At 38.8% G+C, this 24,010-nt stretch overlaps 1 protein-coding gene across 4 annotated transcripts in view; it reads right to left on the reverse strand.

The window, feature by feature from the left end:
- Positions 1–14,742: 14,742 nt before the first annotated feature.
- CDC27 (cell division cycle 27) overlaps positions 14,743–24,010 on the reverse strand; it is a 69,268-nt gene continuing 60,000 nt past the window's right edge. For 3 of the 4 annotated variants that reach the window (XM_006940467.5, XM_006940466.5, XM_003997032.6), the window contains 3 exons: positions 19,077–19,151; positions 18,108–18,264; positions 14,743–16,248 (listed from right to left, as the gene is read on the reverse strand). In XM_006940467.5, the coding sequence (XP_006940529.1) occupies positions 16,166–16,248; positions 18,108–18,264; positions 19,077–19,151 (315 nt within the window). In that variant the 3' untranslated portion in view covers positions 14,743–16,165. Of the gene's footprint in view, positions 16,249–18,107; positions 18,284–19,076; positions 19,152–24,010 lie in introns of all 4 variants that reach the window. The other variant, XR_002149261.3, reaches the window with a different exon arrangement.

The raw sequence follows: 24,010 nt of genomic DNA on the forward strand, positions 1-24,010 counted from the left end.
ACCCATGAACTCTGAGACCGTGGCCTGAGCTGAAATTGGATGCTCAACTGACTGAGCCACTCAGGTGCCCCTTTGTTTTTATTTTCTAAATGTTTATTTCTTTTGAGAGAGAGAGAGAGAGAGAGAGAGAGAGAGAGAGAGGAGAAAGAGAATTCCAAGCAGGCCCTGCGTTGTCAGCACAGACCCCAATGCGGGGCTCGATCTCACCAACCATGAGATGAGGAGCCGAAATCAAGTCGGTCGCTCAACCGACTGAACCACCCAGGCACCCCCCTCAAAATGGGTTAAAAAAAAAATGAATAGGGTCTTGCCTCCAGGAAGAACTAGCTGACGGAGGAAATAGGAGTAAGGAAGCAAGCAAGCTGGGGGCGGGGCGGGGGGGAGTTAAGTTTATGGGTCAGAGAGTTGAATCCTGGGAACCAGAGTGTGAGAGATGGAGTAGGTCCTCAGCCAGGGAAGCCCCCTTGCATGATCATGGGTGGAAGTCTATGGATTTGAAGATCATTAAGAACTGAAGAGGCTGAGGAAAGGTGAGGCATGGACGTGAACCCCCCCCCCCAGGATGATGGAAAGGAAGATAAAAAGATGCCCAAACATAACTCATAATGAAGGGGGGCCTGGAAGGTTGGCAGCTGAAGGAGTCAAGGCAGGCAACAGGATCTCATAGCTGGATGATATGAACCTCAAAAGGAAGACATACCCTCCTTTCCACAGGATTCTTGCCGTGCGCACAAACCTCATAATCCAATAAGCCTCTTCTCTGGAGACAGTGTCCTGTAACCAAGTAGAACTTCTGTTTTGTTCTTTTTTGTGTGTTTATACATATTTGCTAATCACAAGGTCTTGATCTAACTGTATGTTTTCTCATTCCTTTGATTGTTCTTTAACTTGCATGGAAGGGAAGGGAAGAGAAGGGAAGGGAAGGGAAGGGAAGGGAAGGGAAGGGAAGGGAAGGGAAGGGAAGGGAGGAAGGATATGAGGCAGGGAATAAAATGTGGCTTCTTACCATTGTGACAATCAAATACCCCATATATTTTAAAAAAGATTTTAGGGGCGCCTGGGTGGCGCAGTCGGTTAAGCGTCTGACTTCAGCCAGGTCACGATCTCGCGGTCCGTGAGTTCGAGCCCCGCGTCAGGCTCTGGGCTGATGGCTCAGAGCCTGGAGCCTGTTTCCGATTCTGTGTCTCCCTCTCTCTCTGCCCCTCCCCCGTTCATGCTCTGTCTCTCTCTGTCCCAAAAATAAATAAACGTTGAAAAAAAAAATTTAAAAAAATAATAAAATAAAAATAAAAAAGATTTTATTTTTAAGCAATCTCCACACCCAACGTGGGACTCAAACTCATGACCCCGAGGTCAAGAGTCGTGCGCTCTACCAACTGAACCAGCCAGGTGCCCTCAAATACCCCATATTTTTTAATGGTCTATGTTTTAGGTATCCAGTGCTTTATTTAAAAGCATGTATTGGGGCGTCTGGGTGGCTCAGTCGGTTAAGCGTCCGACTTCGGCTCAGGTCACGATCTCGCGGTCTGCGAGTTCGAGCCCCGCGTCGGGCTCTGTGCCAACAGCTCAGAGCCTGGAGCCTGTTTCCGATTCTGTGTCTCCCTCTCTCTCTGACCCTCCCCCGTTCATGCTCTGTCTCTCTCTGTCTCAAAAATAAATAAACGTTAAAAAAAATTAAAAAAAAAATAAAAGCATGTATTATGTAAAGATTTGGTTTGCATGTATGGTTATTATTTTATAATATCTCCTAAGTGATCCACTAGGGTGGATACTATATTTTTGAAATTTGGATAAGAAACTCCGGAGTTCCAGGGGTTCCTAGGTGGCTCAGTTGGGTAAGTATCTGACTTCAGCTCGGGTCGTGATCTCACTGTTCCTGAGCTTGAGCCCCGTGTCCGGCTCTGTGATGACAGCTCAGAGCCTGGAGCCTGTTTCAGATTTTGTGTCTCCCTCTCTGCCTCTGCCCCTCCCCCACTACTCACATTCTGTCTCTCTCTCTCTCTCAAAAATAAACAAACATTAAAAAAATTTTTTTTAATTAAAAAAAAAAAAAAAAGAAAGGAACTCCGGAGTTCCCAAAGGTCAGTCTTTTGTATCTCCCTCATTCTAAAATTTCTATCACTATTCAGTAGCTAGGGGAGCATAGGCCAGTCTGAGAAACAGGAAAGTTTTTAGTATATTATGATTTTTATTTCCCTCCAGGGTATTGTCTTTTTTAAAAAAACATTCATTTAAAATATAACACATATACAGAAAAATATTAGATGTACAGTTGAACAAATATTGATAGAGCAAACAACTGCCTAACCAACATCAATACTAACACCAGAAAGGCTGTTGGATTGTCTTCTGGGTCACAACACTCTCCCTACTCCTGAGATGACTATTCTCCTGACTTGTATAGTATTTTTCTTGCTTTTTAAAAAGACTTGTATATGGGGCGCCTGGGTGACTCAGTTGGTTAAGCGTCCGACTTTGGCTCAGGTCATGATCCCCCAGTTTGTGGGTTCGAGCCCCCGTCGGGCCCTGTGCTGACAGCTCAGAGCCTGGAGCCTGCTTTGGATTCTGTGTCTCCCTCTCTCTCTGCCCCTCCCGCACTCGCACTCTGTCTCTAGCTCTCAAAAATGAATAAACGTTAAAAAAAAATTAAAAAAAAAAGACTTGTATCAACGTATATGCATCCCTAAACATAGTTTAGTTTTTTTCTCTTTTAAAATAGCTATATAAATAGACTTATAATATGTGTATCATTTTGACAGTTTATCTTGAAATATTTATCAGAAAGTTGAAAACTCATACAAAGAATCCCCATCTGTTCTCTATTGAGATTCTTCAAATGTTAACATTTTACAACATTTACTGTATATTTTTCTTTCTCTCTCTGTGCATACACATGCACGCAAAGATTTTTTTTCAGAATTGTTTGAGAATCAATTGCAGACATAATGTCCCTTTACCCCTAAATACTTGTGGTTTCTAACAATAAGTCTATTGCCTTCTATTATTTTTTAGTTATCAAAATAAAAAAATTAACATTGACACTATTATTTAATCTATGAACCTTTTTCGAATTTTGCTAATTGCTCACTTATGTGCTGTGTAGGAAAAGAACGCTAAAAAAATTCTGGACCGGGATCTGATCCAGTATCATCCACTGCATTTACTCGTCCATTAGTCTCCTTTTATCTGGAACACTTCTTTAGTCTGTGTTGGTCTTTCATAACTTTGAAACTTGCGAAGATTACAGGTTCCTTATGCATAATGTTCCCATTATGAGTGTCTTGGGTGCCTGGCTGGCTCAGTCGGAAGAGCATGCAACTCTTGATCTCAGGGGTGGGGAGTTTGAGCCTTACGTTGGGTGTAGAGATTACTTAAAAACAAAATCTTTTTTTTTTTTTTTAAATGAGTCTGTCTTGTATTTCCTCATACTTAGATTCACGTTATGCATTTTGGGTGGGAATATTGTATCCAGAAGTGATGCCACGTACTTCTCCATGCGTCCTATCAGGAAGCACGTAACAGCTCCTTCTCCCATTACAGAGATGAATTTTGATCACGTGGTTAAAGGCAGTATCTGCCAAGATTCTCCAACATAAAGTTATTAAATTTCTTCTTATCTTATGAGAGAGAGAATGTGCATGTAAGCAAGAGGGGGAGGAGCAGAGAGAGAGGGAGATAATCCCAAGCAGGTTCTGAGCTGTCAGTGCAGAGCCTAACATGGGGCTCGAACCCATGAACCGAGAGATGATGACTTGAGCCAAAACCACGAGTTGGTCACTTAACTGATTGAGCCATCCATGTGTCCCTAAAGGTTATTAATTTTGAAGGGAAAAATAATAAGCATCTGGTGGTGAGGTACTTTGAGACTATGTATGTATCTGGTTTCTCATTCAAATTTCTGCTTATTAGTTTTAGCATTCAGCAATCATTCTGGCCCAAACAATTATTAGTATGGTGGTTGCCAAATAGTGATATGTATTGTTTTCTTTTGTCAATTCTTTTTTTTTTTTCAAATGTTTATTCATTTATTTTTGAGAAAAAGGGCAGGGGGAGAGAGGGAGGGGAAGGGGTGGAGAAAGAGGGAGAGAGAGAATCCCAAGCAGGCTCCACACTGTCAGCGTAGAGCCCAATGCAGGGCTTGAACCCATGAACCGTGAGATCATGACGTGAGCCGAAATTGAAATCAAGAGTCATACTCAGCCAGTGCCGCTCTTTTTACAACTCTTTAAAAAATATTGTGTTCAATTTACGTTTAGTTGACACATAATGTTACATCAGTTTCAGGTGTACAACATAGTGATTCAACAAGTTTATACATTATGCTGTGCTCACCACACGTGTAGCCACCATCTGTCCCCATACAACTGCTAGTACAGTATCATTGACGATATTCCTTATGCTGTGCCTTTCATCCCTGTGACTTATTCAGTCCATAACTGGAAGCCTGCACCTCCCACTCCCCTTCACTCATGATTCTTGCCTCATTCAATCATTACTATCATTATTACAGGACGAGACTAGCACGTGCTTCATATTTACCAGGCATCGCCACCAGTGGGTCAGAAGGCAGGGCATCGAGCCACAAGGATTATCCTCAAACCTTAACGTCGAATGAAATTTGCCCCATTGGGTTTTGGACTTGCTTGGGGCCATTCATTCTTTTCTTTTCTTCCTATTTCTCCCTCTTGGAGTGAGAACATCTATCCTCTCTTATTCCTCTCTTATTTTCATTGCATTTTGGAAGCACATAACTTGTTTGGTTTAACAGATTCATGACTGGAGAGGAATTCACCTCAGGATGAACTGTAGTCTCCATATCTGATTTAGATAATATTTAGATGAGACTTTGGATTTTAGAATTTTGAGTTGATACGGAAATAAGCTAAGACTTTGTGCTGTTGGGATGCCTTTTCATGTATTTTGCATGTCAGAAGGGCATGAATTTTGGGGGCCGGAAGAAGAATGCAATGGTGGAATGCTTGTGTCCTTCCCAAATTCATAGGTTGAAATCCTAACCCCCCAATGTGATGGTTTTAGGAGACTGGGCCCTGGAAGGGAATTAGGTCAGGAAGGTGGAGACCTCATGAATGGGATTAGTGCCATTATAAAAGAAGTCCCAGAGGGCTCTGTCACTCCTTTAGCCATTTGAGGACATAGTTAGACAACCACCATATATGAATGAAGAAGCAAGCCCTCATCAGACACCGAATCTCTTGGCACCTTGATCTTGAACTTCACAGCCTCCAGAACTGTGAGAAAGTTGTCTGAACCATCTGGTCTACAGTGTTTTTGTTACAGTAGCCTAAGCACCCTCCTTTTCTTCTCTCCTTCTTTTCCTTTTTCCCTCTCTTCCTTCTTCTTCTTCTTCTTCTTTTTTTTTAATGTTTATTTAGTTTTGAGAGAGAGAGAGGGAGAGAGAGCGAGAGAGCATGAGCGGGGGAGGTGCAGAGGGAGAGGGAGACAGAAGATCTGAAGTAAGCTCCCCACTGACAGCAGAGAGCCCGATGCAGGGCTCAAACTCACAAACTGTGAGATTATGGCCTGAGCTGAAGTCGGATGCTTAACCGACTGAGCCACCCAGGCACCCCCTTTCTTTTCTTTCTTTTCTTTCTCTTTCTCCCTCCCTCCCTTTCTTTCCTTTCTCTTTTTTTTCTCTTTTCTTTTCTTTTCTTTCTTTCTTTCTTTCTTTCTTTCTTTCTTTCTTTCTTTCTTTCTTTCTTTCTTTTTCTTCTTTCCTTTTCTTCTTAATTATTGGCATGGGCTCATGAATTCTTATTTTTCTCCAAATGGCTTATAATTAATTTATTCATTTAAATTGTATTTATTTGGGGATCAAATGTCTCAGGCTTGGCCAGTGGGAGTCCCTTCAAGTTGGTTCCTGCATCCTTGTGATAAACTCCATCATTTTGTTTGTTTGTTTGTTTGTTTGTTTGTTTGTTTGTTTTTAGCTCTTTCTTACTTGCTGGCTTAGCAAGATGTGTACTTTTCCTGTCCTAACTCTAGAATCGGCCACTTCTCTGAGTTCTTTCAGTATGAGACCAAGATTTGACACTAAGTGTGCTCATTGCTACTAGGATATCTTTGCCTCTTGGCCCTTTCAGTGGACAGAGGTGAATATATATGCATGTAAATACACATACCTACAACCCCACACATGATACACATAGACATGTGCATATACACATACATACACATATTTTAGAAACCGTGAGTTTAAAACAATATTTTTGATTCCAATTAACCCCCACAGGGTTCTTGCTTTCTTCCTCTCCAGATTTACACATACCTTCTTCCCCAGTGAGAACTCTGATCCCTAATGATATCAATGTGTTTATTCATTTGTTCAATCCTGTAATGTATTTAAACAAGTTTCCCAGTCGCTTGACCCATACTACGAAAGCACATCCACTAAAGAGTTCAAAATTTGTTTGTACCTTTTCCCTCTATCCCTACCCTCACACCCCTCCCTACCCAAGGCCTGAGCATATACAGCCAAATACTGTGTTCACGAGTTACTTTAATTCTTCCTAGTGCCCCTCTCCCCTCCCTGTCTCAGGATAGTCACGGTATTCATTTGAAATGTAATTAGGCTCATTTGTTTATTTCAATTTTAGTTCTCCCCTTCCATTCTTGTTTTTCGAATGTGTAACAAATTATTGTGTCTCAAAGGTGAAAATATTACAAAAAGTATACTCAAAGAGGTGGCACTCTCCCTGAATCCCTTCCACGACACTCCTCCTCACCCCTCATTGGTAACCAACTTCACTATTTTCCGGTTTGTCCTTTCAAGTGTTTCCTTTTGTGAAGACAAGCAGATAGATGCGTATGTTTATTTCCCTTTTTTTTCTTACATAAAAAGTAACTCGATCTTTTGCCCTTTGCTTTCACTTAATAACATCTAAAAGTCATTCCATAACAGTTCATAGAGATCTTTCTCATTTTTTTTAGAACCCGTTTAATGCAATGCAACTAGATCTTTGTAGTCAGGTCTCTCTGATGACTGAGTAAGTTTTGGGTTGTAAGGCAGTTGAAAAGAGACTCCAAATGGCTCCGTTTCATAGTTGCATATGAAAATTCAAACGCAGAGCGACGAAGGTGTGGGTACTGGCCGAATACCGCGGGCAGGTGGCATTGCTACAGGTGACCTCATTCTCCCAAACAAGCAGCTTCCTTGGTAAAGTTTCAAACACGCCAAAGCAGTCTGCCCTCCATTTACGCGGTAGTTGCATTCCTGGAAAATTCGGTGAGTGTGGAAACTCTCTGAGCTGTTTCTGTGGCTTCCGGAGCTGAGAGAGCCCGAAAGGCAGTTTCCTCCATCATTCTTTTCGTATAGCTGCGTAGTATTCCACCGTGTGTGCCGGTTCATCCAACCAGTCTGCTGTGCTTGGGCATTTAGAGAGTTCCCAATATTTTGCAATCACAAACAACCCTGTGATGACTAAAATCATGAACATGTTTGGTTTTTGTTTTTGTTTTTTTGAGGTGTAGCTTCACAGTAAGTTCCTAGAAGTGCGGTCGCCGGGTTGAAGAGATGTAGATGAACTTTTGTTGTCAACTGCCCATTGCCTCTTCTTGAGAGTTTTCATTTTGCATTCTCGTCACCAATGTAGGAGAGCACGTTTTCCCACAGCTCGGCCAATGAAGTTTATTGCCAAGTTCTGAATTTTTGCCCAACTATTGGATGAGAAATTGTACCTCAATGTAGGTTGTGAAGTTTAAAAATTTCTTTGAGTATAGCAGACACACACAGGATTCCAGTAGTTTCAGGCGTACAACGTAGCGATTTGACAGCTCAGTGTAGGCATTTTTTTTTTTAAAGTAAATGCTGCACCCAATGTGGGGCTCGAACTCACGACCCCAGGATCAAGTCGCACGCTCCACGGACTGAGTCAGCCAGGAGCCTCTCAACATAGTTTTAATTTGCATTTCTCTTAATGAGTGAAAGCAAACAACTTTACACGGTTAACAGCCATTTTTAAATCTTTTGGGGAATTGTCTGTTCATGTCCTCTTTCAAATGTTTTTATACATTAGTAGGAGTATTTTCCCTTTATTGGTGATATATGAGCAGATATTTCTTCCCAGTTGTCATTTGTACTTTTTTTTGGTCATGCAAAACGTCTTTAGCATAGTCAGATTCATCATTTTTGTCATTTGTTTTCTGATTTAGGATGGCTTTTCACTTTCTCAAATGGTTTTATTTTATTTCTAATTTTTATTTCTTAAAGTTTGAGAGAGAGAGAGAGAGAGAGAGAGAGAGAGAGAGAGAGAGAGAGAGTGTGTGTGTGTGTGTGTGTTAGCATGCATGGGGGAGGGGCAGAGAAAGAGGGAGAATCCCAAGCAGATTCTATGCTGACAGGGGCTTGAACCCATGAACCGAGATCATGACCTGAGCTGAATCCAGAGTTGGTTGCTGAACTGACGGAGCCATCGAGGCACCCCTCTCAGATGCTTTGAACTTTTTACGTTTTTTAAATGTTTATTTATCTTTGAGAGACAGAAACAGAGCGCGAGCAGGGGAGGGGCAGAGAGAGAGACAGAATCTGAAGCAGGTTCTAGGCTCTGAGCTGTCAGCACATAGCCTGAGGTGGGGCTTGAACTCATGAACCCTGAGATCATGACCTGAGCCAAAGTCAGACACTCAATGAACTGAGCCACTCAGGCGCCCCCAGATGCTTTTAAAAGGATATGTCTTTTCTTTAGCTTTGTGGTTGTTTGCTGGGGAGACTTTTCACCAGCAGAAAGGTTTTAACAGATTTTTTTTTTTTTAATGTTTATTTATTTTTGAGAGAGACAGAGCACGAGCAGGGGAGAAGCAGAGAGAGAGGGAGACACAGAATCCGAAACAGGCTCCAGGTCCTGAGCGGTCAGCACAGAGCCCGACGTGGGGCTGGAACTCACCAACTGAGATATCATGACCTGAGCCCGGAATGGGACGCTCAACCGACTGAGCCACCCAGGCGCCCCAGATTATTTTTATTTTTTGAGAGAGAGCAAGTGCACGGGAGGTGGAGAGAGGGACAGAGGGAGAGAGAGAGAGGGAGAGAAACAGAAAGAATCCTAAGCAAGTTCCACGCTCAGCGTAGAGCCCAATACATGGCTCAATCCCATGATGGCGCAATCACGACCGGAGTCGAAATTAAGAGCCAGATGCTCAACCGACTGAGCCACCCAGGCGCCCCCAGAAAGGTTCTAATTTACATATTCAGACTTTTTGCAACAGTCTTGTAGGACATGGATGGCTGTACCCGATTCCAAACAATTTCATGGACAGAATTCTTAGTTTCAGAGCCCTTATCTGTCAGTTGCACATTTCGTGCAGTTTTAAGAATTTTGCAAGAAAGGTTGATAGGCCTTGTTTCTCTGTCAGTCTTACATTTCCCCTTCTTTCACTGCCTGTTCACTACTGATTCCCCCCCCCTCCCCGAAACACGGCCTCTATGATGCTGCTGCTCCTGACCCCACACATTTTCAAACCTTTCCCTAAAGCGAGGACTGTGATCTACCAAGGGCCAAACTGTGGTATTTTGCGGTTTCCTTTTTCCCCTGTAGATTCCGTGTGCTTCCTCTAAGTCCACTACTCCCTCTGCTCTGTGGGGTGATTTAACCTCCTTCCTCACGCTACGGTAACAGCAGGATCCCGTACTGGAACTTCCCCTGCTACTTACAGGAAACTTGAAGTTATAGTCTTCTGGTAATGAAGGCATGAACCCTGTGTAGTTCTTATTTGTTCTACTTGATTTGGGTTGTTTTGGCAGAGCGAGGGGCAGATTTGTAATCAGGCTACTGCCAAGCGCTTTCCAATTCGAGAAGCCTCAACATGTTTGACAGATACATTTCAGGACCTAGTCATGACGAAAACCATTGAAACTAGCGATAGAAAGTTATCTTAATTGAGTACCAGTGGTCATAAATGGTAGTTGAAGTGGGAGTTGAGTGTTAGGATTGGTAATGAGACTAGCAAAGGGCTAATATTAGCATAATAGTGGCTTTGAGATTTTTATCATGGAGTTGGAAGTCTGAAAAAATTAAGAAGCATTTTCTTGAACATTGGGAACAAGACAGTGAGTGCTTGCTATTATGGCTGCTACTGCTCAAAAGAATGTTGGTGATCCTGGCTATAGCAGTTAAATAGAAAAAAGAAATGAGGTAGGTTGTAAAAGGATTAAAGAGGAATTAACATCATTATTTGAAAATAGTATAATCTTAAATAGAAACCCCACAAACTCTTAGATGAGAAAATTCCATAAGTTGAATACAAGATCAGTGGTCAAAAAGCAATAATTCCTTTGCAGCAGTGTGGCAGGGGCTCTTGGCTGTTGAACCAACAACCATTCCCCCTTCTTTGCTAACAAAATCTGTTTGTGTACAAACCCAGGAGATAAATCGTGATTTATCTAAACCAGTCAAGGCCAAGTCCATTCCTTTTTACCAGATTCTAAATTTACCAGCATCCTCTGTAGCCAGGGATGATTCTGTGACCCCAGTCCTGGCCCAATAACATGTAAACAGAAATCTGCCATGTTGTTTCTGGGAGTTTCCACTTTTTGCAAATGTTCTGGCTTCTTGAAGCTTTAGTTTTCTCTTGTATCAAGCAGATAATATGTGCCTTACCTTTTAGGATTGTAAAGATGAAGTGAGATTATTCTCACTTCAAAGTGATCCATAAATGCTAAATTAAAAGCAAGTAAATGCTAGTGTTATTCAAGATATTAAAATGATTATGGGCACAGATGTAGCATTGGTATAAATGCTACAAACTGGTAATAAGTTTAAAGAGTGCCATTATATACAAAGAAATCCCTTCACCCAACCAAGTCTTATTATTAAAAAACTAAGAACTGGGGCAGTTGGGTGACTCAGTCAGTTGAGCATCTGACTCTTCATTTCGGCTCAGCTCATGATTTCATGGTTTGTGAGTTCGAGCCCTGCATGGGGCTCTGTGCTGACGGCATGGAGCCTGCTTGGGATTTTCTCTCTCCCTCACTCTCTGCCCCACCCTTGCTTTCTCTCTCTCTCAAAATAAATACACTTAAAAAAACTAAAACAAAGCAAAACTAAGAACTGATGAATTTTTCTTCTTGTGTAGCACCTGGTCCAGTGATTTAACTCACAAAACATTGTGAAGAATCTAGCACCACAGAAAACATGCCATTTGAGTGATTTATAGACGGTTATGCTAATACAGCTCTAGATCAGGGGTTGCAAAGTATAGAATAGCAGATTATATATACAGTATAATCTATACTACGTGTATATATGTTAATATATATGTATATACACACACACACAAATATATAGATAGCAAATATTAATACTTTGTAGACCATGTAGACTCTGTGCAACTATTCAACTCTGCCACGAAAGTAGAAAGCAGCCATGGACATGAAAACAAATGGCTATAGCTATAGTTCTAATAAAATGAAATGGGCAACGGGCCAACTCGGCCTGTAGGCCATAGACAATCCCTGTCCTAGACTCAAAGTTTACTGTTCTACAGTGAACTTGTCTCACAGGATCATGTCTTGGGATCAACCCAATCGATTTTCCATTCTATCATCTCTACCCTATTATTATCACTGTATATTTATACAGTGCAGCCAAAGCACTTACATGGTGACTTAACACATTTGATCCCCAGTCCTCTGTGAGCTAAGAAGGGTCAATCTGGTCTTCTTTGTATTGATCAGAAAAAGGTTTAAGTGTGAATCATTCAAGGTCACAGAGCTACTGAGAGGCAAAATCCATATTTCCTAGTTATCCTGGTTCAGTGCTTTTTAAAAATACACGATCAGAAACCTTACGTCTACTTCATTGTTCTCCTCAGCTTCCACTGTTACTTCCTTTCTGATTCAAACTTCAGTGAAGCATTATGGATTTTTAAGACCTTGAATTTTCTTCTCAACTATAGCTTGTAGCCCCAAATTGAAAATTCTATTTTGAGGATATCAAGTATAAAAAGAATGCTTGTGATAAGGAGGGGAAATTGGTAATAAAAAATTAAAAATTTTTTTTTCTAGTTTAAAGCAAATTCTAGTCATTCAAGGAGAGAGAACACGCTTTTAATTTCAGTGTGAGAGGAAAAACAGAGAGGCAGGATACAGATCAACGCACCATCCACGGACTATACACATGATATTTTTAGCATCTAAATACTAAAATTTCCTCTGTAAAACCCAAACTGTTAGGATACTCTTTAGTAGACAATTTAAAAATGCTAGAGAGGACACCTAACAGTCAAAATTAGACATGATTTGAAATTCCCAGAGGAAACCCATACACTAATGCCAAAGTGTCCAGCCCCATCATCTAATAGCTGACCTGGTTTTCTCTTTTGTAAAATGGAGGGATACCCACTTTATAGCATTGAAGACTGAAAATACTGTGTACAGATCAAGTAACACAGTATATATGGCAAGCTCTCGTTAAATGTGGCTATTTAGCGAACTTTGCGCTTAGAAAGAAAAATAAAACCTATATCGAACCATTAATTAGCAGCTAAACAAGCCAACGACTCCTTCCTGTCTACACTTCTATTATCCCTGTCCAGCTGACAGTAAATAGCAGGTCCTAGGGAAGACTATGGTCTTGCTCCCCCTGATCCGACCAATTCCACTTCACGTGTTTTCTGTTACTATTCCTTCTTGCAGTCTGAACAAAACCATTCAGCTCTCTACACTGTATCCAAGATAATCAGACCAGAGTAAAATTTAGTTTCTATGTTCTACTTCTCTTAGGATTTTTTTTCGTGATTTTTAAAACAGATCCTGAATGGAACAAAAAAGCTTTGTATCCCTTTTAAATAAATTCTGGAAGTCATATATATGATTAAAGAACAAGCAGGTGAGTTGCAAAGTAGCAGCTGCTGGCAAAGGGCTTCTGTTGTTTGAAAAAAATATATACTCTAAAAATTACCACATTTTGGTCACAATATTAATTTTGAAATTCCAAATACTAAAAAAGGATGTGAGTTAAAAAAAAAAAAGTGTATGTATGTATTTGAAGAGGGTCTAAGTTAAAAAAAAAAAATTAGAGAAACACTGCCCTAGACTTTTGTGGAATGTAAAACTTAATTTTTTACTATTTTGCTGAGCCTTACTATAAAAATACAGATGGCACAGCTGTTGTATATCTTCAACCACTTGATTATAAATTGCTTTCAAAAGTAATTTATTTGGATTTTCTGTATCCTTTAATGAATTGCAAATATATTAACAGAAAAGGCTTTCCCCTCCTCCTCCCCCCCCCCCCCCCCAGGACTGTACAACTTCTGAAATAAGTCAGGAAAAGAAAAAAAAAAAAGACAAAATTACATTGTTTCAATGCAAATAGAACACACACATCACACCCACACTTGCATTTTCCCAGGTTTTCACAAAGAAAACAGGTCACCATATTTCTCAGTGAAGACCCATACTATACTCTGGCTAATCAGAGACTTTCAAACTTTTTTCTTCAAAAAGAGCATTTTTAATAGACTAAATACTGGTTATCACTGAGTTTTTGTTTAAGGTACAACAGCAGCATGGTTCAAATGTAACTTGCAGTTCTTGGAAAAAACAAGAATTTTAAAATAATGAAATACAGAAAAAGTAGGGACCACCTTTCATTATTTTGAGTACCATTGTTCGCTTGAAAAAATATTTCCAACCTTCTAAAATCCCAGAGTTAAGAACTATTTCCAAGGGGGAAAAATATCCAATGCCACAACATAACTTCTGAACAAGAGTGTGTGTGTGTACACATATATGTATGTGTGTGAAAAGCTTAAAGAGTTAAAAAAGGATGTTAAAGTTCTTGTATTTTAAATTTCCTTCAAAGTAACTTCTGAAATTTCAAACATTTTGCTTGATCAAAACGTATGTCTTTTTCTGATTGTTTGATCTTCATTCCAGGCAAAAAAAGATAAAAAAAGCGAGAAAAAAAAAAAAAAAAAAAAAAAAAAAAAAAAAGGCAAGCAAGCCAAAAACAGTTACAAGGTAGGAATAAGGCTTCAAATACCTAAATATTTTGAAAGTAGGTGTGATGAAAATGAAATCAGGCTAAGCTTGGGCTGAGTGTCCCTCAGCCAGCCACTGCCATAGTGTACCCTCCACAACTATCTTTTTATGCTTGGTCTCAAAATAAGTACCAGAAAGGTTCTCACCTCTGGCACAGGACATAAATTCCTACTATAGAAAAGATAACTATACATCAGCAAATTATGTTCTGAGCTTAGCGTTCTCCAGGCTTTGTAACAGAGCTCAGGTTGAAGCTTTCTATGAAATTCTCTATTTGATACTGTTATAGCGCTGGCTTATGATTTGCCAATTAAAAAAAATAAAAGAGTATAAAATTAAATATTACAGAACTAATGAATAAAATGGAATATTTGTTAGAATCCAAGTGCTAGCCTTTGGGAATTTTTAATGATCTTCATTTACTCCCAAACTTTCTTTTTTCTTATAAATTATTTTTTTAAGCAGCACATATTACATAGATTTAGGTAGGAAATTTTGTTAAATACTCTCTGGCACCAATGATCTAATCTAAGACTCGGACTTGAATTAATTTATAATGGTATCTAATCCACATTCAAGTGAGATTAATAGTAAATGATAGGAAGTAACTGAGTCTACAGGCTAAAATTTTCTTCACATCTTCTGTAGTCCACCTTATTTTCACAACTTGACTAACAAGTACAGGTAACCAGTAGATAAATTTGTCCTTCATCAAAGAATCCAAAATAATAACCGTAGGCCTGTCATTCGTAAGAAACTATAATTTGTTATATTCTGACATTGGCACTTAAAAAAATGTTAACAACTAAAGTTTCTCTAAAAATTTCAATACATTACAATAAAGGAGATACACAATTTAAGACTTTAAATCTGTTACTGTGAAATTCCAATAATTCCCATTTTATTATGCATAATTAGATCTTTAAAATTGTGGCCATTCCCCAAAGACACCAACCTATATTACGACACACTCAGGAGAGAACTCATCTCCTTCATAAGAATGGTTGTTTTTTTTTCCCCCAGCTAAAAATTTCTAATATCCTAAACCCAATCACTCTTGGTAAACATTTTGGTGACTCACACTACTGAAAATAATTTGAAGCAGAGAGCTGAAAAGAATGGAAATGACCTCAACCAAAGGTAACTACACATCCTTGCACCCTGCTTAAACACTTAGAAAAGTCAAAGGGATACTTTCTTGAACAAATATAGATTCAAGGTCATGGTACAATTTTGATTGTATTAAGGCTTTGCTATCATGATCTCTTTTAAGTCTCTCCACTTTAGTGTTCTCATTTTGATTCTTATGGTGAACATAAATGGTTATTAAGGGCCTTGTTTTGGCTTTTCAGTGGGCAAACACTCTATCATCTCTGAATGTTTAAGGTGATCCCACAGAGCTCAAAGAGAAGAGGCAAAATGGTAAGGGAACAACTTGAAAGTTTGCAATACCAAGACAATGATCAACACTTTGAAGCAAGATGAATAAATTAAAATTCTTGGTTAGACATTAAAGCATTCTTGCCAAGAATAAGTGTACGCTGTATGGAGGGATAGTTGATTCCTACACATGAGTCCCAATATGCCCATTACATTTGTTTATGGGAGACACTGCAAGTTTAAGGTAATTTACATTCCTTGGCAATCAAGTTACTCTGTTATAGGCAATGTCTTTTATTGTTCCATCTGGCACTTGCTAACACCATTCTTGAAGAACCTAGAAATGAAGGTCAGTCACTCTGTTAATCAGGAACAGAACCAAATGAAAACAAATTTTTGGAAAACGACCAAAAAATTCTGGTTCATCACTATTTTCCATACCTAACGGTTCCTTCAAGATAAAACGTTAACTCTTCCTTCCATGATAGCTTTCAACAAAGGGAGATTAAAGAAAAAAAAAAAAGAAAAGAAAAGAAAAGAAAGTTCCCCATCTTACCCCCCTAAATTGTCATTCGTACTGGTGAAAGAGCCAGTCTTGTTAGCAGCTAAATATTGCACTGCCTTTCATTCTGTGTACAGTCAGGGTCCAATGAAAGTGGCACACTCATTGTCTAAGTGATGGATGATGACACTGCCGGCTCAAGAGTGAAGACTCAGTATATGGAGGGACAAGAAACATGTCAGCACTAATCACACATCCAGTTGCAAAAGTCTGGTTTCCGGAAGTTAAAACTCATCGCTTTCAGCTGCATGAAGTTGTGTGTCGTCTGCGTCTGTCATGCTGCTCTCCTGGGATTCATCTGTTCCCACTTTAAAAATAAAACAAAAGTCTACAGTAAGGTGTCTGATGAATATTTCTTGTTGGTTCATGAAAACAAGGGAGACTATTCTACGTAGAGATGAAATCTTAAATTAAGGCCCTTAAAATCCTGACATCCTTCAATCAAATGCAATTCAGATTCCTTATTTTACAGCATGTCTGACAAGACTGGTTTGCTGCATTTAACCTTTAAGAGTTTTAACAAAGCTACCTCTCCCTAATAAATTCCTTATTCCAACACTAGGAATTAGAACTAGTTCTCCATGACATTAAAAAAAGACTGACATTCCCTCCAACTGTTGACTCCACTCTGGGAATAGTCCCTGCTAGTCCACAGAAATATAGAATATAACCCTCAGTTCAAAAAGGGTTATTGGGATTATAGGAATTATAATTTTAATTACAGCCTTTTGCCAAATTTTCTGGAAAAAACCATCTTAGTTTGCCTCATCAGAAGTTTCTCAATTCTCTTACTAAAAAATACTATTTTTTTAAAAAAAGTATTTATTTACTTGAGAGAGAGCACATGTGCATGAGTGAGGGAGGGGCAGAAAGAGAGAGGGGGAGAGAGAGAATCCCAACCAGGCTCTGTGCCGTTAGTGCAGAGCCTGACGCGGGGCTCGATCTCGTGAACCATGAGATCATGACCTGAGTCAAAACTAAGGGTCAGACGCCTAACCGACTGAGCCACCCAGGTGGCCCTAAAAAAATACTATTATATGAGGACTTAGTTCTCACTACTTATTTTAAGATATATACTCAATTTAGGGATAGAGTATTTACTACTGCCTTAAACTCTGTTCCTTCCTCTTGACCCTTCAATTAATACATATAAGCCATATTTTTGGATTGTGAATTTGCCAGAGCTTCATAGAATTTGAATAGTTACTGCAGATCTGTCAATACTTTAAAATGTGCAAAATTGGGGCCCCTGGGTGGCTTAGTCAGTTAAGCATCTGACGTCGGCTCAGGTCATGATCTCAAGGTTCATGAGTTCAAGCCCCGAGTTGGGCTCTGTGCTCAGCTCAGAGCATGAAGCCTGTTTCAGATTCTCTCTCGGTGCCCCCTTCCACGTTAGTGCTCTGCCTTTCAAAACTAAATAAATGTTAAAAAAAAATTAAATATATTTTTTAAAATGTGCACAAATTTATTATTCATTTACTTATCACTTATAATGTCTTCAACATATTGTCACATCTATCATCCTGCCCATCCCACTCTGAATTCCTATGAAGCAGATAAGGCAGGCAGGCATTAGTTACATATTTAAACTTAAACTGAGGTCCAGGTAAAAATTTGCCAAGGATTTGTTAAAGTCACACAGCAAATTAGGTTCAAAACCGAGACTAGTTACCTGACTCCACATGCACTTTGTTAATATATTGCCATAATTTAATTTCCCTAAAATTCCATTTGGTATAAAGAATATACCATGGTTAGAAAAACAAATTAGGGGTGCCTGGGTGGCTCAGTTGGTTAAGCGTCTGCCTCTTGATTTTGGCTTAGGTCATGATCTCAGGGTCATGAGACTGAGCCCCATGTTGGGCTCAGCATGGAGCGTGGAATCTGCTTGGGATTCTCCCTCTCTCTCTGTCCCTCCCCAACTCGTTCTCTCGTTCTCTCTCTCTCTCTCTCTCTCAAATAAACTTAAAAAAAAAAAAGAAAATTAAAAAGCAGCCCACAAATTCTTATGCAAAAGGTAGCTTTCTGAATACTCAACACTAGAAAAAATGTTTACTCTGTGTCATAAAGAAATATCTGTACTGCTCTGCCTAACTCTGAGTTGATGTTTTACTAGCCCTCTGGTTTGATACACTTAGAAATCTAATTCATATGGATGGTACTCACTGATTTGTTCTTCTTGGGTTATTGGCTCCTCATCATCTGGAAGGTAGCGCTTGTCAATTGCCTCTTTAATCTGGTTATTGGCTCCTTTAGGATCTAAATCCATAGCCCAAGAGAAATTCATCAGGGCGAGGTGCGTTTGACCTAACTTCTTGTAAACCTAAAAATAAACAGCAGCACTACATTTTTCATTAAGTTGTGAACTTCAATTATAAAATCCTAAACATTAACAATTTAAATAGGCTTCTAATTTACATGCTGTAAACCCATTCTGATGAGTAGGTCATTTTCATCCTACAGAAGAACTCAGACTAACTTTTGAGTTACTTTTGATATAATCAGATATTTTCAGAATTCCTTGTCTCTGTCTCTCCAATAGTGAGCTTCCAATAAATCACATTCTGATTGGATCAATGACAATTGAAACAAACGGACTATAAGCTGCTTGATTAGCAATTCATTTACACTGATTTCAAATGTTGTTATATCAACTCCGAACACCTGTCCACCGTTCTCAGCCTCCTTAACCAGTTGGCATTTAGGGGCCCAGTCTGTAAAGTCCTTACCAGTCTGGCTTTGGAAATCTCGGAAGTCGTTTCTTCTAATTAAGACAACACCAGCCATTAATTTACTTTTTTGGGGGGATCCCTACATATTTTATGGATAATTGGAAGCTAAGAGCTTTCCAAGATATAGTCTCAGTTATGAACTCACGGCCACTGGCTGCAAGTGCTAATATACTTCCAAAACCATAGTATGGTTAGGATATACGGTGTATGTTCTTATTCCTTCATCAGGATATCATCTTCTTAGATCTTACAACTAACTCTGTTCTTCATTCCCAGAGCATTTAGTTCAGAGATCTAGTTGAATTTGCTCAAGAGATGTTGCATAATATGTATAATATTTCTCCTTCAGAAGTTAATGTTTGTTATAAAAGTCACAGTTTAGGACCTTGGCCCCAATCTTTACCTTTCCTATTAAGAAGTAAACGAGGGATTCTTTGGGAACAATTTGTTTCAATTCTTCAAGTTCTTGTAAAGCAGACTGAAAAAAGCAAAGAAAAACAGAGTAGCAAAATTTTACAAAGTTCTAACTAAGCAAGTATTATTTGATTTCCCAAATCATCTTAACTAAAGCTCACTAGATCTTTATCAATGCACTTCCTTATTGCATTAATTCTTGTCATGAAATAAAATGCATGAAAAATACTTATGACAACAGGGACTAAGAAATGGCAGGAATTCACCAGAGTACACTGAGAACACACACACGCAGGTGGTGACAATACTTGCTTTGGTCACCGTTTTATATAAAATAACAATGCTCCATTACACTGTGTGTGTAAGAGCTTTGGAAACTAAGTTGCAGAACAAAATAATTCCGAAATTCTGTTCATAGACCTTCTCCCTGATGCAAGCACCAAGCTTTGAATACCAACCTGCTATTTTAACTAATGATGAAGAGTCTAAAATTTAACCCTCTGAATTAAGTCAAAATTGTCTATAAATCTTTTGGCCATTGCTAAAGGGGTTGGGGAAATTGAGAGAAAAGATAGAGAAATAAGATTTGTATTTCAAAGAAAGACACGATGATCAAAAATAAAACTGGGTCCCCAACTGAGATACTGTCTGCTTTTCACCTAAGCAAATGGACAAAAATAAAAATAAACTTTGATATATAAAGTTACTATGACTGAGGGGAATGAGGCATTCTCATCACTGAAGGTGGAAATGTGACCTGTTGCAAAGCCTGTTTGTGAACTCTATTTAGCATTACCTATTATGTTAAAAACTGCATGTAACCATTAATTCAGCAATCCTGCTGCTAGGAATTTATCCCAGGGACATATTCAAAAAAGTTCATTAAGCCATCTTTGTAAGAACATCCCATTCAACATGTTACTGCAAATCATTAGAAGCAATGAAGGTGTGTCTAATCATAGCCTAGTTAAAATAAATTATGGTCCATCCTCTATGGAACACTAGATCTGTAGGTACTCAACTCTATGCTTAAAAAAAAAAAAAAAGATACAATAAAGTATGTGCAATACTATTTCTTTTGCAACAAAACATATATATGACACATATACAAATAGTTATGTGGGTATTCTCATAAACACTTTATAAATACACTTATGTGAACACATGTTTCCTTTTTTTTCTGGCAGAAATCAATACCTATATGCCCCTAATCAAGGTAAAGGTGGCTTACCTTTGGAGAGGGGATGACTGAGGTAAAGGGGAAGACTTTCTATTTTTAACATGGTAGCTTTCTCAATTTTTTGAATTTTCTAAAATAAATATTATACTTTATTTCTCTTTAATGTCCATAGAGATTATCCACTTTTCTTCTCTATACATACCTCTTTGTAGTAAAACAAAATCCAAAGTAAGTCAGGTTAAAAAAAAAAAAAGATAAATACCAAATATCTATCCACAGAAATGTTAACATGGAAGAAAAAGCAAATTACAGAATATGTGTAGTTGTATTAGCTTCTTATTTTGTCATAACAAATTACCACAATTTTGATGGCAAATAAAACAAATTTTTTTATCTTATAGTCTGTGCATTAGAAATACAATTTGAATCACACTGGGCTAAAATCAAGGTGTCTTCCTTTCTGAGGGTTATCTGTTTCCCTGCCTTTCTTCCCAGACTTTTTAAAGGCTGCCCGCATTTTTTGGCTTGTAGCCTTCTCACGCTGGTTCTGACCACAGCTGGCAAAGACCCTCCATGTGATCTTTAAGATCCATGTGATTAGACTGGGCCCACCTGAACAACACAGGATACTCTCCCCAACTCAAGGTCCACATCCTTAATCACATCTGCAAAGTTTCTTCTGCCGTGTAAGGTAACACAGTCACAGGAACCAAGGATTAGGGCCTGGACATCCTCGAGGGGTCAATACTCTGCCTACCACAGTAGTGTGAGCCTACTTTGTTACAATTAAAAATACGTACATGATGAGAAAAAGATCTAGAGAAGTGTGTTCTGAGTGGAGGGTCAGCTTATAAGGCACATTCAACCTCGTATTTTTTTTATACTTTCATATTATTTGAGTTGTTTGGTAACAGGCCTATTACTTTCATAAAAAGCCCTCACAAAGATACAAGGACTAAAGCAGTGATCAAAGATAGTGGGCTAGCAAACGTATCAGAGGATTATAGAATTTAGGTAACATGAGGGGATTTATACGTTGATTGGTATGAGACTTTAGTTTTATTTCTCTGAAAAGGGTGGAAAGGAACCAATCTTACTTCCCAATTATAAAAAAGTTTAATACAGTCCCATCCCACCCTCCCTTCACCTAAGGCCAAATGTAATTTCTTGGCTTTTGTAAAATTTTTACTGGCATCACCTAAAATGAAAGATTCGTATACAATATTTTTGTGGCAAGCAGTGTGAAAGTAGCTGTGTGGTAGATTCCACAGATTCATTACCATACTAGAGTGACGTGTGACATTTTCTGTATTAAAAAGGATTGAGAAAAGAGTAAAGGCACACACACACACACAAACGCGCGTGCACACTCTCTTGGGACAGTGTGTTTGTGTACAAGGCTGTGTTTTTTACACAAGTATGTAGGGGGCTCTGGTGCAGCCTGAACATTTCACATGTTCCTAACTGCTGGCAACCCACGAGAAATAAACTCAAAGGACCGCTGGGCTGAATGGGTCTGAGAATCACATCTGCCTGTCTAGGAATGGAAGATTTACTACATGTGGTAAGTCTACGAGGTAGACTGTTCTCTTTTCCTTCCATACTAGTAAATAATGTAAAATATACACGGAATAAAGTCTCAAGATAAAAGATCTGTGGTCATGGATATTAGTTACTTAACGATCACTGTTACACCTGTCCGACATTACTGTCAGGGACTGATGAAGCCTGTATCACAAAGAAGAAGCCTGGGGCTGACTTTTAATACCACAGAGAAGCAGTTCTCACACTTGTTGGGTCTCCAGACCTCTTTATACTCTTAACGTTTATTGAGGAACCTGAAGAATTTTTGTTAATGTAGGCTATAGCTATCAATACTTACCATATCAGAAATTAAAACTTGAAAAGCTTAAAAAACATTTATCCATTAATGTAAAAGTAACAACAATAAAGCCATTACTTGTTAACATAGATAATATCTTTTTAATGAAAAATAACTTTTTCAGAATAATAAGTCAGTAAGAATAATGGCATTGGTTAATATTTTTGCAAATCTCTGGTTGATAGAAAATAGCAGCAGTCTCTTATCTGCTTCTGCATTCAATCCATTAGGTCATGTAGCTTTTGGAAAATTCCACTGTACATTCATGAGAATAAGAGTGAAAAAGGCAAATAATATCTAAATATTATTATGAAGATAATTTTGACCTTGTTTACTCCTTGAAAGGATTTCTGGGGACCTCCAGATGTTCTCAGACCACACTTTGAGAATCACTGCTTTAAAGCAATCTTAATCGGAACAGTGCACTCCAATCCTTCGCTGCTACACCACACACGGTTCAGAACTGACAGCTTTTCTAACTGTGTGTTGTAATTGTTATAAAAAATTTCATGCATCTATCATACCTCCCCACCTTGATAATCTACTTACAAAGACTCATTGAGAAACAGTGTCTAACATAGTGTCAGAGTTCTCATTTTTGCCCTGAAAAGACTTAAGATTTACAGCACATTAAATGGGGTGATATTAGCAATGCTTTTGCCACAGAGAGATTGAGGTGGCCCTCTAACACCATTGGATTTTCATTTTGGAGCCAAGACATTTTGGAAGCAATCAGTAACTTTTACTTATGCCCCTTTTTATATTATTTTAATATAGGTACACTGGATACACCGTGCTTCAAAGTAGGTCTTATAATTTAGCTGATACTCAAAAATGGCTATGACCATTATAACTTGAACAATGGGAAAGATAGAACTTGGGCTTCTTGAAGCAAGTACAGGGCTGACTTAAATGGCATAATATCTGGTAGGTGTGTTGGCATTAAAATGCCTTTAAGAATAATTGAATAAAATCCTTCAACTGAAGAACCTGACCCCATATCTAAAGAGGTTATAGGGTGCCTGGGTGGCTCAGTTGGTTAAGTGGCTGACTCTTGGTTTTGGCTCAGGTCATGGTCTCATGGTTCTCATGGTTCGTGTTTGGGCTCTGTGTGGGGGGCTCTGTGTTGACAGTACGGAGACTTCTTGGGAGTCTCCCCCCATCCTTCCCCTGCTCACTCTCTCAAAATAAACAAATAAACCTAAAAAAAAAAAATAAATAAAGAGGTCCAATGAAGCAAAAACATGCAAACAAATGATGAATTACAATTACAGCACCTCAAAGAACAAGTTAAAAGTTGAAAACTGTTTATTAGATCTGTTTTTTTCTTTTTCCTTTTTTTTTTGGAGAGTGTGTATGCACGTGGCGCAAGCTGGGGAGGGCCAAGGGAGAGAATCTTAAGCAAAAGGTCTATGCCCAGCGCAGAGCCTGACACCGGTTTGATTTTATGACAGTGAGATCGTGACCTGAGCCGAAGAGTTGGGTGCTTAACCAACTGAGCCACCCAGGCGTCCCTAAAAGTTGTTTATTAGATTTAAAAGAAGCTTTTGTAAAAGAACAAAAACAGTAAGGACTAGACATCCACTTCTTTGATAAAGAAAAACAGAGTAAGATTAGTGGAAATCACTGAATAAATGACAATGAATAAATCAGATGACTGATCCCTTATATATCTTTATTAGTCTGCAAATGTTAAGAGCTTAATATTGGTCTTGTATTTTTCAATTTCAGCAAGTGTCAATGTGTACTGGAAGAACTGACTTCTTGGGAGAGTCTACTGAAATGGATTATTTGGTCCAACATTTTCTGTGCACTTAACTTTGGGTTTTTTGTTTCTTTGGTAAGTTTTTACTCTTTTTAG

This window comes from Felis catus, chromosome E1 (genome assembly GCF_018350175.1).
Source record: "Felis catus isolate Fca126 chromosome E1, F.catus_Fca126_mat1.0, whole genome shotgun sequence".
Taxonomy (NCBI): Eukaryota; Metazoa; Chordata; class Mammalia; order Carnivora; family Felidae; genus Felis; species Felis catus.